The following is a 16,195-nucleotide window of genomic DNA, read 5'->3' as shown; positions in this document are numbered from 1 at the left end:
CAATGGGAACCTATTGCAGCGTAGGATGAAATGCGATGCTACCAAGCGGACCAATCACAGCTTGCGTTCTGCATTGCCATGACACGTGGTTACATTTTGGGAGAGGTGCGCGTCGCAGCAACACAAACTCTCGTGTAGGGTTCTGCATCAGCTTTGCGGCGACGCATTGACACAGAAGTATAAATCAGCCCTTATTCTCTGTGTACCCATGACTGTGTCGCCCCCATAGCTCTAATCTGCTAATTAAATTTGCCGATGACACTACATTGATTCGTCTTATCTCAAACAATAACGAGGTGGCCTACAGGGAAGAAGTCATCCCTCTGACACAGTGTTGTCAAGAAAACAACCTTTCCCTTAATGTTGCAAAAAAGCGAAAAACAAAGGTGCTGATGTTGGATTACAGGAGGAATGGAAACGGGCTGAACCCTATTAATAGCAATGGATCTGTGATTGAGAGGGTAAACAGCCTCAAGTTTCTCAGATTCCACATCACCAAAGATCTCACGTGGTCTGTACACACCAGCTGTCCAGTGAAAAAGGAACAACAACGCCTCTTTGACCTCAGACGGTTGAAGAAGTTTGGTTTGCGCCCCTAAATCCTAAGAACTTTCTACAGGGGCACAATTGAGAGCATCCTGAAATGCCTGTTATGGGGACTCTAACTCCCTTAATTGCAGGATTCTGCAGAGAGTGGTGCAGACAGCCCAGTGCATCTGTAGTTGTGAACTTCCCATGATTCTGGACATTTACAAAGACAGGTGTGAAAAAAGGGCCTGAAGGATCATTGAAAACCCAAGTCACAACAACCATAATCTATTCCAGCTGCTGCCATCCGGGAAGTGGTACCGCAGCATAAAAGCCAGGGCAAACAGGGTCCGGGGCAGCTTCTTCCACCAGACCATCAGACTGATTAGCTTGATTTAAGTGTTACGTTGTTACATTCTATGTTACATTGACTGTTCTATTTATTATAAGTTATTATAAATTAGTATGATTGCATATTGCACATTTAGACAGAGACGTAACTTGAAGATTTTTACTCCTCGTGTGTGAAGGATGTAAAAGTAAAGTCAATTCAGTTCTGATCAATTCTGTCACCGATGATTTTTTAAATGTTCCACCTTTGTCCGGCATCCTTTACTTGTATAACATTTTGCGATATTCTGTCTTATGCCACCGGAATATGTTTTCGCAACATTTTGGTCTTTGACTTGAATGTCTGCTCTATCTGTTATGTGTAACAACCTGGTAATGAGGCACTGACATCCAAGCCAATTATACATTCCCATTCACTCACAAGTAGTCCAATCCAACCATTTGACTTGCGTTACCATTTGCATCATACATAATAGTTGTTCGTCCATCGTTGATGTTGGTGAGGACCTCGACATCATTATGATGGTGTCGAGACTAGTGCTTGATTTGGATTTAAGTGAGGGAGAGTTGCGTAGCATCAGCCTCACTCTCTCTTCACAATTCCCATCTGGATCCAGTGGCAGGACAGAGTCGAGACATAATAATACATTCCTGGAGGCAATCAAAATGGTTGGCACTTAGACAGCCAAAGGCAATTAGCTTCAGGAAAGAGGGGTAATAGTGGATATGACACTGGAGAAGTAATAATGGCAACAAGGAAATGGCGGATAATCTTAATAATTATTTTGCTTCAGTCTTCACTGTGGAAAACACCACAGTCTTCCCGAAATTGTACAGTGTCGAGGCAGGATTGACTGTAGTTGCTATTACTAATGAGAAGGTGTTGGGTAGTTGAAAAGCCTTAAGGTAGATAGGGAGGGGAGGGAACGTCGACTCAGACCATGAGAGGCCTGCATCAGGCATTTTCATGCCTTACAAGGCGCAGACTGGATGTCCGTGTGGGGCACCACTCCTTGCACAGACTAGAGCAATGTGTGATTAAGTGCCTTACTCAAGGGCACAAACACACTGCCACAGATGAGGCTCGAACTGGCGACCTTGAGATAACTAGACGAACACCTTAACGACTTGGCCATGTGCCCAACACAAGGTAGATAGGTCACCTGGAACAGATGGGCTATGCCCCATTTCATGAAAGTGGCAGCTGAAGACATTATGGAGACATTTGTAGTGATTATTTAGGAAGCACTAGAATTTGGAATGATGTCCGAGGACTAGAAAATTGCAGAAGTCACTCCACTCCTTAAGAAGAGAGGGAGGACAAAAGAAGGAAATTATAGACCATTTACCTGACTTCAGTGGTTGGGGACTTGGGATCCATTACTAAGAATGATGTTTCAGTGTACTTGCAGGCACATGGTAAAGTAGGCCAAAGCCAGCATGGTTTCCTTTAGGAAATATCTCTGCCTGACAAGTCTCCTGTCATTTTTGAGGAAATAACTGAGAAGATAGACAAATGAAATTCAGCAGATGTTTGATACTTAGATATGCAGGAGGCCATTGATAAGGTGCTGCACAATCGAGAGGCTGCTTAACAAGATAAAAGCTCATGGTATCACAGGAAATATACAAACATAAAACGATTGGCTGATTGGCAGGAGGCAAGGAGTGGAAACAAAGGTGTATTTTCCAATTGGCCGCTGGTGATGTGGTGGTGTTTCTCAGGGGACAGTATTGGAATTGCTTCTTTTCAAGTTCAGAACTCCGAGTTGCAACGGTAATTGTAAGTCTTCTAGCAGGATTCCCTGAAGGCTAGTTTATAAGTTCCATCCGTGAGGAGGAAGGAAAATGCAATGTTAGCATTCATTTCAAGACGGCTAATACAAAAGCAAAAGCTGTCGTGCCGAGCCATTTTAAGGCACGTGTAGTCCCACAAGTGGTAATTTGAGCAGTTTTGGGTCCGTTACCTAAAAGAAGATGTGCTGACCTTGGAGAAGGTTCACAGGGCATTCACGAAAATGATTGTAGTACTTAATGGCTTATCGTACGAGGAATGTTTGATGGCTCAGGGTCTGTTCAAACTAAAATGAATGACGACTTCATTGAATCCCATCGTATGTTGAAAGGCCGAGATCGGGTGGATGTTGTGAGGATGGTTCTATCCAATTTAACTTTAAACGACAACATCAAACCTGCCTCAACCACTTCTGCTGGAAGCTACCACTCTCTAAGTAAAGAAGTTCCCTGTCATGTTACCCCTAAACTTTTGCCCTTTAACTCTCAACTCATGTCCTCTTGTTTGAATCTCCCCCATTCTCAATGGAAAAAGCCTATCCACGTCAACTCTATCAATCCCCCTCATAATTTTAAACACCTCTATCAAGTCCCCTCTCAACCTCCTACACTCCAAAGAATAAAGACATAACTTGTTCAAACTTTCTCTATAACTTAGGAGATGAAACCCAGGCAACATTTTAGTAAACCTCCTCTGTACTCTCTCAATTTTGTTGACATCTTTCCTATAATTCAGTGACCAGAACTGTACACAATACTCCAGATTTGGCCTTACCAATGCGTTGTACAATTTCAACATTACATCCTAACTCCTAAACTTAATGCTCTGATTAATAAAGGTCAGCATACCAAAAACTTTCTTCACCAGCCTATCCACATGAGATTCCACCTTCAGGGAACTATGCACCATTATTCCTAGATCCCTCTGTTCTACAGCATTCTTCAATGCCCTACCATTTACCACGTATGTCCTATTTTGATTAGTCCTACCAAAGTGTAGCACCTCACATTTATCAGTATTAAACTCCATCTGCCATCTTTCAGCCCACTCTTCTAACTGAACTAAATCTCTCTGCAAGCTTTGAAAACCTACTTCATTATCCACAACACCACCTATCTTAGTATCATCTGCATACATACTAATCCAATTTTCCACCCCATCATCCAGATCATTAATATACAAATGTTTGTATATGACAACCAACATTGGACTCAGTACAGATCCCTGAGGCACACTGCTGCACACCGTCCTCCAATCTGACACACAGTTATCCACCACTACTCTCTGGCATCTCCCATCCAGCCACTGCTGAATCCATTTTACTACTTCCATATTAATGCCTAACGATTGAACCTACCTAACTAACCTTCCGTGTGGAACCTTGTCAAAGGCCTTACTGAAGTCCACATGGACAACATCCACAGCTTTACCCTCGTCAACTTTCCTCGTAACCTCATCAAAAAATTCAATAAGGTTTGTCAAACATGACCTTCCATGCACAAATCCACGTTGACTGTTCCTAATCAGACCCTGTCTATCCAGATAATTATATATACCATCTCTAGGAATATCTTCCATCAATTTACCCACCACTGACGTCAAACTCAAAGGCCAATAATTGCTAAGTTTACTCCATAACTACCCATCTTGTTTCCTTTACCTTACTCAATTCAATATCCTTCTCCTTAGTGAATTCTGAAGAAAAGAAATTGTTCAAAATCTCCCCCATCTCTTTTGGCTCCACACATAGCCATCCACTCTGATTCTCTAAGGGACCAATTTTATCCCTCACTATCCTTTTGCTATTTATATAATTGTAGAAACCTTTTGGATTTATTTTCACCTTACTTGCTAAAGCTGCCTCGTATCTTCTTTTAGCTTTTCTCATTTCTTTCTTAAGATTCTTTTCACATTATTTATATTCCTCGAGCACCTCATTAACTCCAAGCTGCCTATATTTATTGTAAATCCCTCTCTTCTTCCGAACCCAGTTTCCTATATCCCTTGAAAACCATGGCTCTCTCAAACTTTTAACCTTTCATTTCAACCTAACAGGAACAAAACGATCCTGTACCCTCAACACTTCACCTCTAAATGACCTCCATTTCTCTACTACATCCTTCCCATAAAACAAATTGTCTCAATCCACTCCTTCTAAATCCTTTCACATCTCCTCAAAGTTAGCTTTTCTCCAATCAAAAATCTCAACCCTGGGTCCAGTCCTATCCTTCTCTATAATTACACTGAAACTAATGGTATTGTGATCACTGGACCCAAAGTGCCCCCCAACACATACCTCCGTCACCTGCCCTATCTCATTGCCTAAGAGGAGATGCAACACTGCTCCTTCTCTAGTTGTTACCTCTATGTATTGTTGCAAAAAACTATCTTGCACACATTTGACAAACTCCAAACCATCCAGCCCTTTTACAGAATGGGCTTCCCAGTCTATGTGTGGAAAATTAAAATCTCCCACAATCACAACCTTATGCTTACTACAAATATCTGCTATCTCTTTACAAGTTTGTTCCTCCAGTTCTTGGTCCCCATTAGGTGGTCTATAATACACCCCTATAAGTGTCACTACACCTTTCCTATTCCTCAATTCCACCCAAATAGCCTCCCTGGATGAGTCCACTAATCTATCCTGCCAGAGGACCGCTGTTATATTTTCTCTGACAAGCAATGCAACACCTGCCCCTCCTATTCTATCATTGAAGCAATGAAATCCTGGGATATTTAGTTGCCAATCACACCCCTCCTGCAACCAGGTTTCACTAATAGCTACAACATCATATTTCCAGGTATCGATCCATGCTCTAAGCTCATCCACCTTTCTTACAATGCTCCTAGCATTAAAATAGATGCATTTAAGAAACTCTCCACCTCTTACTCTCTTTTTATCCTTAATGTAGCAAACAACTTTGTTATCTTTTTCTTCCTTGTCCCCTACATCTTTGGTCTGAGTACTCCTGATCTCTGCCCCCTGCCTATCCTCCCTCACACACTGTCTACTAGTTTTCTCTATATACTTCAGAGTCCTGTCCCATTTCACCGAATAACGTGAAATATTTTTTTGACGAAACCAATTCACCTTTGGTCCTCAGGCCAAACATTCATCAGTGAATAACAGAACACATCAGAACAGACCATAAGGTCAGCAAATACAACTTATCTACAAAGAGCTGTCTCCTGATCCAACACCACCTCTCACTATCCCCTTCATGTCAGCCAGGAAAACACACTACAGAAACTTCCCTCATCTCCTCTGGGCAACAACAGCGAAAACTGATGAGAAATTGACTGACGCCATTCCAGAACACAAACTAGACTCTCGCATTTGTGAACTCCTGGAAATCTGCCAATCATCCGATGTTACCTTTATAATTGCAAGGTAGAGGAATCTACCACTTTAGAAACAGTCTACTGGTGAAACAGATCCTGTCTGTTCCCTGGACTCTTACATCGCCTACAAGAACCGTTGTCATAAAGCTGTCAGCATTTCATCCATAGCCGCCTGATTCAGGGCCTCCTGATCCCTTTCCTCATAAAGCTTTGCATGGGGAGAAGACTAATTCGACCATTTGCAGTGCTGTACCTGTTTGGTTGTTCCAGTGCTCAAGGCCGCTTTACAGGATTGATGAACCCATTAGATGGCATTTCTCTCTGTTCCCGTTAGCACCCGTGTATGTCTCTTTCACTGGCCTTTTTTATAATTATACGTTTAATTATACAGATCCCAGTGATTATACCTGTGTCCATTCTGATTCTGACCAACGATTATTGATTGTCGTCTTCTTGCTTACACTTTTATCCCCGCACAGGAAACCTCCACCTGCTGGTGATTCTGTGAATTGCACACAACAAGCAGACAAATCAGTCATTGAGAGTATGATTACTTTACAAAGTATGATGGTATCACCATCCCCCATATCAGAGTAGCGGTTGGCCCAGGGACCAAGCTTTCCCCATTTCCATCAGTTACTGCATCATGTCTGTGTGTCTGTCCAGTGATATCTAGCGCATCCCAATGATAGAGTCACAGAGCAATACCCGACGGAATCAGACCCTTTGGCCCAACGAGACCATGCTGATGATGATGCCCACCACGATGGTCCCAATTTCCTGTGATGGGCCCACACCCCTTCATGCCCTGCCCCTCCATGTACTCGTGCAAACCGCTTCTGCCACTCCCTGCGGCATCTCACTCCACATAATCAGCAGCCTCTGCATGAAGAACATTGCTGTTCATATTCCTTTTAAATCTTTCCCTCTCATCCTCAATCTAATTCCCTAGTTCTGGTCTCCATCTACGAAAAGGAAACCTGCGAAAAGTTCTGTCACCGAACCAGGTTCATTACCTTGTACTAGATACAGTATGGCAAACCGTCTAGCTGGCCCAACCACATAGTAAGTCAGGAAACGTTCCTGGACACCAAGCATATTGTGCCCCATTTAACATTTTTGAATCAGGAGATGGGAACCAATATTAGGGAAATTGAAGTCAACAAAGACAATGACTCTGTGATATTTGCATCTTTCCAAAACCTGCCAACTTACCTGCTTCTCATTGTTCTGGTGGGCTTTTTTGGTGGTGGTGGTGGTGGTGGTGGTGGTGGGGCGGGGGGGGTCTGGGACCATAGGATACACTGAGTGATTTCTCTTCCACTTCTCTGATTTTCATCCACACCATATGCCCCTCCCCCCCGATGTCCTTCATTTCTGCAGCTACGGATATCAATTCCACTTGTCCTCCTTTCACCTCCCTCCATATGCCTTTGAAACAAATAAACCCTGCTACATCAGACATCCAATCCTGCCCATCTAACAGTCATGTCTGTGTAATGGTGATAGCATGTATCATGCACAGACTGAAACATGTTCTAAATTATTCCTATTTTAAATACTTATTGTACTGAATTAAACACATTTCAACTCATCCAGTGATACCCTTTCCACAGCCTATCATTCTCTGAACATTGCATCGACCTTTATATCAACTGCTCCACCATCTGACCTAACACTCTCTTTCCCATCCCCTGACCAACCGAGTTTAAATTGACCTCAGAAGCTCTACCAGTCCTGCCTAGAAGGACATTGGCTCATTCTAAGTACAGGTATAACCCATCGCTACAATACATTGTCAAATAGGAACAAAATTTCCATCTAAATTACCCTTCTTCTTAATCGCAGGTTCATATGTACTGAAAATTTAATTAGTAGAAAAGTACTCAATGAGGCCTGGCGTATATAAATGAAAATTATTTGTTGGCAGTTGCTAGTTTGGACTGAAGGAGAAGCACTGTTGGATGGTTCTGTGATTCTCCATCGGAGCTAATCAGCCATACCTCTGCTTAACAACCTACTAGGCTTACTGGACTAACTTGAATGTTGAAAAGCCATGTATAAAAATGGTCAATACTTGGCAATTTTCCTCAAATCGTGCATTTCTCATAAAAGAATCAGCGGAGGATGAGTGCTCTGGGAATGGAACCAATAAATGAAACAAACAGATAAAAACCAACTCACAGGTCTGTAGAAAAAGCAGCTTTATTCCATTCTCATGTTTTAGGATCTATAATAGTGAAAAAGAGAGTGAATTGTGTTCGAAGTTTCAAACACAACTTGCGACTTGTGAGATTCTCACAGCTATGGAAACATATGCACCATAGTACTTAATTTGGAGCTGCTTCATGTGCAAATATGCACAATGGTGCTTGTCGTTTCCATCTACAGTCTTACATGCAAGGTTTCAAAAATAAATTGTGGACCTTCACTGAGAATATAGCATGTTGCCCATGCTAATGAATTGGCAATGTGATACAATAATTGAAATCAGCACACAGCACATAGTTTCACCAGTGAATGAGCTACGAAAGAAGAGCCCCAGACATGAGACTAATCTTTTGACACCTTTTGTAAGAGTTCTTTAGCTGCTTACATATCAGTCATGTCAGGTGTGTGATGGAATACGTTTCACTTTCCTGGGGAGGAGTATGTCCTCACAGTTATTTTGCAATTCCATTGTTACTGTGAACAGGTAGGAAAGTGGAGCTGAGGCTAAGACAGATAGATCAATACTTTTTGACCCCAAAGGAAATTGCAATGGCACCGTAGCATTACAAATGCACAGATACATAAACATTAGAAGAGAAGTAAGAAAAGAACAAAAAATAAGTTGCCTCAAACAATCTAACTGAAGGGGATATTCACTTCCCGGGTTATAGACTGACTCATTAGAGAACATAATGGCCGAGGGGTAGAATGACTGTAGAACTACCAAGTTCCCTAGGCCTCCCATCCCATGATCCTCTCCCTTCTCCAGCCTTGTATCCGTTTTGCCAATCAACTTTCCAGCTCTTAGCTCTATCCCTTCCCTTCCTGTCTTCTCCTATCATTTTGGATCTCCCCCTCCCCCTCTCAAACCTCTTACCATCTCTTCTTTCAGATCGTCCTGACGAAGGGTCTCGGCCAGAAACGTCGACTGTACCTATTCCCATAGATGCTGCCTAGCCTACTGCGTTCACCAGCATTTTTTGTGTGTGTTGCTTGAAAAATAACAAGTGGAGTTTAACATAGACAATTGCAAGGTGCTGCACTTTGACAGGACATGCCAGGCTAAAACTTACACAGTCTGTGTTAGGGGACTGAGGTCTGAGGTGGAACAATGGGACCTAAGAATGCCGATGCGCACTGACATGGTGCCAAAAGAAATGTTGGAGTTTTCCATAGTGGGAATTAACTGTTCATTCTAACCTTTGCAGTTACTTACGAAGGTATTGAAAGAAGAAAATTACCAGCATGGATTTTTGTTCTGTCCTGTCTTTGTTTTCGTTTAGTGTTACTTTATGTTTTTTCAATGAAAACTGTCACATAGAGACCCAGATTCCACACTGGCCATGTAGAATCCAGATTAAGGTAACGGAAATTTCTGCATCTCTATTCCAGATATGAGACCCTCTCATTTCAGAGGGAAATTGCCCATAGGTAGACAGTTAAATTAGGAATTTTAAGTTAACATTTTGGAAGATTGGAATATTTGGGGAGCAATCCTAAAAGTTGTTTTTACTCACAAGAGTGCCTTCTTTTTACAGAACATAAAATATGTTGCTCAAGACTTTAGACATCGTAATTTTTACATTTGAATTTCCTTTAAAAATAGTTATGATGCAATCATAGTATTTGTCATGCAAATTACCAATTTAAATACTAGGTTGTTTCAAAAAGCAGTTTGCCATTAATTGCCCCACCATTTTAACACACACATTTATCCAGCTGTTGCTGGGTGGTCGAATCGAAATGATTTGTTCAGTCTGCCCTGACACTGTAGGGATGAGATGCAGTTGTAAAGGATATTAACATTTTCTGCCTTCCTTGCAGATAACCTTCAGGTACTGGAGAATAGCACGGACATTATGATATGACAGCAGATTATCTACAGGGACCATTTGAATCAAAACAAAAATAGAGAAGTTGGAAGGAGATTTGCAAAGCAAGGTGCTAAATGGGCAGGAATGGCTGCCACAGACTGGTGAGATCGGAAGGCAGAAGGAACAACAGGTTAGGCTTATGGGTCTACCAAAAGAGAAAGAGGACTCAAATATGTGCTATGCTTGGGAGAATGGTGTGATGGGCGTGGACAAAAACCTTCCAAATTCCAAAAGTTGCAAATGTACAGATCTGAAATAAAATTCTCAAGATGAAGTATCGCAGAGGAAATAATAATTATCAGCTTTTAGGCCCACTTACTGAACAGCTTTCAGGTAATGATAGCCATGGTAAGGTTACAGTACGGTGAGAGCAGACTCATGTGAACGTTGAGCTGGATAGCGACTCACATAAGAGGCTTGTGTTGAGGTGGTCACACCAAGCATTTTTCAACTGTCGTTTCAATCATTATAAAATATTCACAGGAGGACATCGTACACCAGGATAGTAGATGGGAAGGGCATGAAAGGACATGGATAAGTTATACTTTCAAGGCCCAGGACCCTTCAGGTTTTTCAAAACTACTAGACAATCAACCATCCACCACCCCACACCCTCAAGTGACTTAAATGATACCAGAGCCCAGGGTAACACAGAGGGGTTGGGATTAGTGTTAGAAGATGCAAGCAAATTTGTCACTTTGGCACCAAGATACCAGCACCTGCAGGTAAATTTTAATCAAACCAAAATAATGGTGCTCGCCTACAATGAGACAGTTATTCACTCACATTCTTGGAAGGCAATGAAGCAGGAGAGAGTTTAAACCTGATAGAAGGAAACGGCGATGATTAGAATTACTGGAAGCAGGTTATGCCTCAGGGGTACTCACTGTTACTACCTTAAATATAGTAGAATTAGAAAGCTAAATACAGTCCCTTCAGTAGAAAATACAGGATACGGTATTACTGGAGAAGGTTATCAAGATCAGTACCAGACTAATCAGATTGTTCATGACGTATCCCAGGTAACTCTGGATGCAGTGAAGCCCCTTCAAGGTACAACAAACCTGGTTACTGACCATATAGACTCAACTACGAAGGAAACACAAAAGACTGAGATTTGTGCCACATAGTCTACATGCTTAATCGCCATGATTGGCACAAATTTATTACAACTTAATCCATATCAAGTACCAAACTGGGTATCAGGAGGGCAGATAAAAGAATGGCTTGAAGACAAGGGACCCTTATGTCACATTACATGTCTTACACTGACCAACAGAGCACTGGGTACAGATGGTGATGTTAAAGGGTGGTTTTATCCCTGGTGTCATGAATTCTTGATTACCTGACTGGCAGACCACAGTATGTGTGCTTGCAACACTGTGTGTCTGACAGAGTGATCAGCAGCACTGGGGCTCCACAGGGGACTGTCTTGTCTCCCTTTCTCTTCACCATTTACACCTTGGACTTCAACTACTGCACAGAGTCTTGTCATCTTCAGAAGTTTTCTGATGACTCTGCCATAGTTGGATGCATCAGCAAGGGAGATGAGGTTGAGTACAGGGCTACGGTAGGAAACTTTGTCACATGGCGTGAGCAGAATTATCTGCAGTTTAATATGAAAAAGACTAAGGAGCTGGAGGTAGACCTGAGGAGAGCTAAGGTACCGGTGACCCCTGTTTCCATCCAGGGGGTCAGTGTGGACATGGTGGAGGATTACAAATACCTGGGGATACGAACTGACAATAAACTGGACTGGTCTAAGAACTCTGAGGCTGTCTACAAGAAGGGTCAGAGCCGTCTCTATTTCCTGAGGAGACTGAGGTCCTTTAACATCTGCCGGACGATGCTGAGGATATTCTACGAGTCTGTGGTGGCCAGTGCAATCATGTTTGCTGTTGTGTGCTGGGGCAGCAGGCTGAGGGTAGCAGACAACAACAGAATCAACAAACTCATTCGTAAGACCAGTGATGTTGTGAGGATGGAATTGGACTCTCTCATGGTGGTGTCTGAAAAGAGGATGCTGTCTAAGTTGCATGCCATCTTGGACAATGTCTCCCATCCACTACATAATGTACTGGGCTGGCACAGGAGTACATTCAGCCAGAGACTCATTCCACCGAGATGCAACACAGAGTGTCATAGGAAGTCATTCCTGCCTGTGGCCATCAAACTTTACAACTCCTCCCTTGGAGGGTCAGACACCCTGAGCCAATAGGCTGGTCCTGGACTTATTTCATAATTTACTGGTATAATAATATGTAAATTATTTAACTATTTATAGTTTTATTACTATTTATTATTTATGGTGCAACTGTAACGAAAACCAATTTCCCCCGGGATCAATAAAGTATGACCATGACTATGACTATTATGTTGCTGCAGAGTTCCACATTCCACAATGGGGGAATAATGTAACCTGCCCTTTGAAAGGGATTCACATTGTTGTCAAGTGTCGTGAAAACACTTAATAGATTCAGTGCCAATGAGAACTGTTTATTCTGCCTGTGAGTAATCAAGTCTTTTTTGCCATATGCATTGGTGGGACAGTCGTATTACATATCAACAGCAGGCACAAGTTTTCCAAGGACTGGAAAGTGTCCTCTGAGGTAAATTTTACCTCTATCTGTATATAATGTGACCATAGCACACCTGCTAGGTGTCCATGTGTAGTCAACAGAATGAGTGGAGGATAATGATCCTAAGATTAACATCTTTGGTTCAAGATGAGGGAGATGTTGGCCAGATGGAACTACAAGAGTAAACCCTACATCAGACTGCTTTTTAAAGATTACAGTTTCACGTTCATCACAAACATACACTCCATTCTAATTGACAAGCACCAAAAACCTGAGCCCCTGTTCCTCTCTCTGAAACTGGATTATTAACTTCCTCATCGGGAGACTATGGTTTATGCGGATCAGAAGTAGCTTCTCCTCCTTCCTGACAGTCAACACTGGTGCACCTCAAGGATACGTGTTTAGCCTACTGCTCTACTCTCTCTCTCCACCCGTCTGTGTGGCTAGGCACAGCTCAAAGGACAACCAGAAGTTTGCCAATGGCACAACTATTGTTGGCAGAATTTCAGATGGTGATAAGGAGGTGTACAGCTGTGAGGTAGATCAACTGGTCGAACAGTAACAAAACAACAAACTTGCACTCAAATTAGTAAGACCAAGGAATTGATTGTGGATTTCAGGAAGGGGAAGTAGAGGGAAGAGCAGTGGAAGGGTGGTGCCAGCAGCTTCAAGTTTCAGTTTGTCAACATCTTTGAAGATCTATGCAGGGCCTAACATATGGATACAATTACAAATAGCATGACAGCCGCTATATTTCATCAGGAGTTTGATGCGATCCTGGACGTTACCAGACTCTAGAAAATGTTAACGGATGTAACACAAAACAACAAGTTCCACAACATATGCCAGTGCTATTCAGTGCTGATTCAGTGCTCGGGACCGTTTTATGGGAGGGTCTAAGACCAGGGGTCACAGCCTCAGAATGGAGGGACGTCCTTTCAGTGCGGAGATGAGGATGAATGTCGTTACCCAGAGATGATGAATCTGTGGAATGCTTTGCCTCAGGCAGCTGTGGAGGCCAAGGCTTAATGTGTATTTAAGGCAGAGTTTGATAGATTCTTGATTAGTCTGGGCATGAAGGGATACAGGGAGAAGGAAAATTTGACCAGCCATGATGTAATGGCAGAGCAGACTCAATGGGCCAAATAGCCTAATTCTGGTCCTCTGTCTTATGGGGTAGATCTGGGGTGGCTTGTTTGCAGGATATTCAGGGACGGATAAGTCGTGTAGGGCCCTGGTGAACTTTTTAAATTACAGTAAGTTTGGGAGGCGGGATCTGGCTTCTGTTAACCTCCCATTGCAGTGGGCGGCGGCAACACTATAAAGAGTAAGAATCAGGAATCACAGGCTGTACAAAACGTGAGCGTGTGTCAGATCTGTATCTGATTGACTTGCCCGAACGGGCCAACAAGGCAGAAACTCATACAAGTGGAGCTACGTCCGGAAAGTACAATTTATCCGTTTTAGAGTGTTTTTTTCTGTTCGGTGAATTGAACTGGGGACACTGCCGAATATCAGACCAGCAACACTCCGCGACAGGCGCAAATACTCACCGGTGAGCCGGGAGCCTCTCTCGACGGGCGAAAACTTTCCCCAAACTCCGGACCGAGGTAACACTGAATGCGGAAGGACGGAGGGAAACGGCCGCCCAGCCGGAGATCAGCGCATGCGCAGCATGATATCCGCGACTGTTTGCTTCTCGGTGCAACAGAGCTGCAGTAGCTGTCGTTTCACTGGCTCTTCACTCAACCCTGGAGCATCTGGACAGCAAAGGTACAAACATCGGGATGCTCTTTATCGACGACAGCTCGGCATTTAATACTAGCACCCCCTCAAACCTAAACAATACGTTTCAAATTTGGTCTCAATATACCCTTGTGCTACTGGACGCTCCGGCGGCTGCCTTGCAGACGCCGGTCAGTTTTATATCGATTGTTATTACTGTTAATTAATCATTGCCCGATGTCAGTCATCGAAAAGTAACGAATCATGTAGGGGTCCTTTAGAGGATAGTCTCTGAAATGGTTTCTGGAATCCTCAGCTCCTACTTGTGGTGGGGACCAGCTCATGATATGCAGATTCTCAAAAGTTTGTTCCCAGTCAGTTTAGATTGGCAGCAACATCTCCTCCACAACCTCATCAGCATAGGTCACCATGAGGCTGTGCGTTTAGCCCTCTGCTTTACACATATGACCATGTGGCTAAACATAGAAAATAGGTGCAGGAGTAGGCCATTCGGCCCTTCGAGCCTGCACCGCCATTCAGTATGATCATGGCTGATCATCCAACTCAGAACCCTGTACCAGCCTAGCCTCCATACCCTCTGATCCCTTTAGCCACAAGGGCCATATCTAACTCCCTCGTAAATACAGCCAATGAACTGGCCTCAACTGTTTCCTGAGGCAGAGAATTCCACAGATTTACGACTCTCTGTGTGAAGAAGTTTTTCCTAATCTCGGTCCTAAAAGGCTTCCCCTCTATCCTCAAACTGTGACCCCTCATTCTGGACTTCCCCAACATCAGGAACAATCTTCCTGCATCTAGCCTGTCCAATCCCTTTAGGATTTTATACGTTTCAATCAGGTCCCCCCTCAATCTTCTAAATTCCGACGAGTATAAGCCTAGTTCATCCAGTCTTTCATCATATGAAAGTCCTGCCATCCCAGGAATCAATCTGGTAAACCTTCTTTGTACTCCTTCTATGGCAAGGATGTCTTTCCTCAGATTAGGGGACCAAAACTGCACATAATACTCCAGGTGTGGTCTCACCAAGGCCTTGTACAACTGCAGTAGTACCTCCCTGCTCCTGTACTCCAGTCCTCTCGCTATAAATGCCAGCACCATTCACCTTTTTCACCGCCTGCTGTACCTGCATGCCCACTTTCAATGACTGGTGTATAATGACACCCAGGTCTCGTTTCACCTCCCCTTTTCCTAATCGGCCACCATTCAGATAATAATCTGTTTTCCTGTTTTTGCCACCAAAGTGGATAACTTCACATTTATCCACATTAAATTGCATCTGCCATGAATTTGCCCACTCACCTAACCTATCCAAGTCACCCTGCATCCTCCTCGCACCCTCCTCACAGCTAACACTGCCACCCAGCTTCGTGTCATCCGCAAACTTGGAGATGCTGCATTTAATTCCCTCATCCAAGTCATTAATATATATTGTAAACAACTGGGGTCCCAGCACTGAGCCTTGCGGTACCCCACTAGTCACTGCCTGCCATTCTGAAAAGGTGCCGTTTATTCCCACTCTTTGCTTCCTGTCTGCCAACCAATTCTCTATCCACATCAATACCATACCCCCAGTATCGTGTGCTTTAAGTTTGCACACTAATGTCCCGTGTGGGACCTTGTCAAAAGCCTTTTGAACGTCCAATTATACCACATCCACTGGTTCTCCCCTATCCACTCTACTAGTTACATCCTCAAAAAATTCTATGAGATTCGTCAGACATGATTTTCCTTTCACAAATCCATGCTGACTTTGTCCGATGATATCA

General features: G+C 43.2%; 1 protein-coding gene across 2 annotated transcripts in view; it reads right to left on the bottom strand.

The window, feature by feature from the left end:
• LOC140206875 (uncharacterized) overlaps positions 1-14,361 on the bottom strand; it is a 67,953-nt gene extending 53,592 nt beyond the window's left edge. The window contains exons 1-2 of one of the 2 annotated variants that reach the window (XM_072275138.1): positions 14,237-14,361; positions 6,427-6,521 (exon numbers count right to left, since the gene is read on the bottom strand). In XM_072275138.1, coding sequence (XP_072131239.1) covers positions 6,427-6,436 — 10 coding nt within the window. In that variant the 5' untranslated portion in view covers positions 6,437-6,521; positions 14,237-14,361. The remainder of the gene's footprint in view (positions 1-6,426; positions 6,522-14,236) is intronic. The other variant, XM_072275139.1, reaches the window with a different exon arrangement.
• Positions 14,362-16,195: the final 1,834 nt, after the last annotated feature.

Source organism: Mobula birostris, chromosome 13, assembly GCF_030028105.1.
Source record: "Mobula birostris isolate sMobBir1 chromosome 13, sMobBir1.hap1, whole genome shotgun sequence".
In the NCBI taxonomy this organism is placed as follows: domain Eukaryota; kingdom Metazoa; phylum Chordata; class Chondrichthyes; order Myliobatiformes; family Myliobatidae; genus Mobula; species Mobula birostris.
Note: the sequence above shows the minus strand (reverse complement) of the source record. Positions and strands in the feature narration are given on the sequence as shown.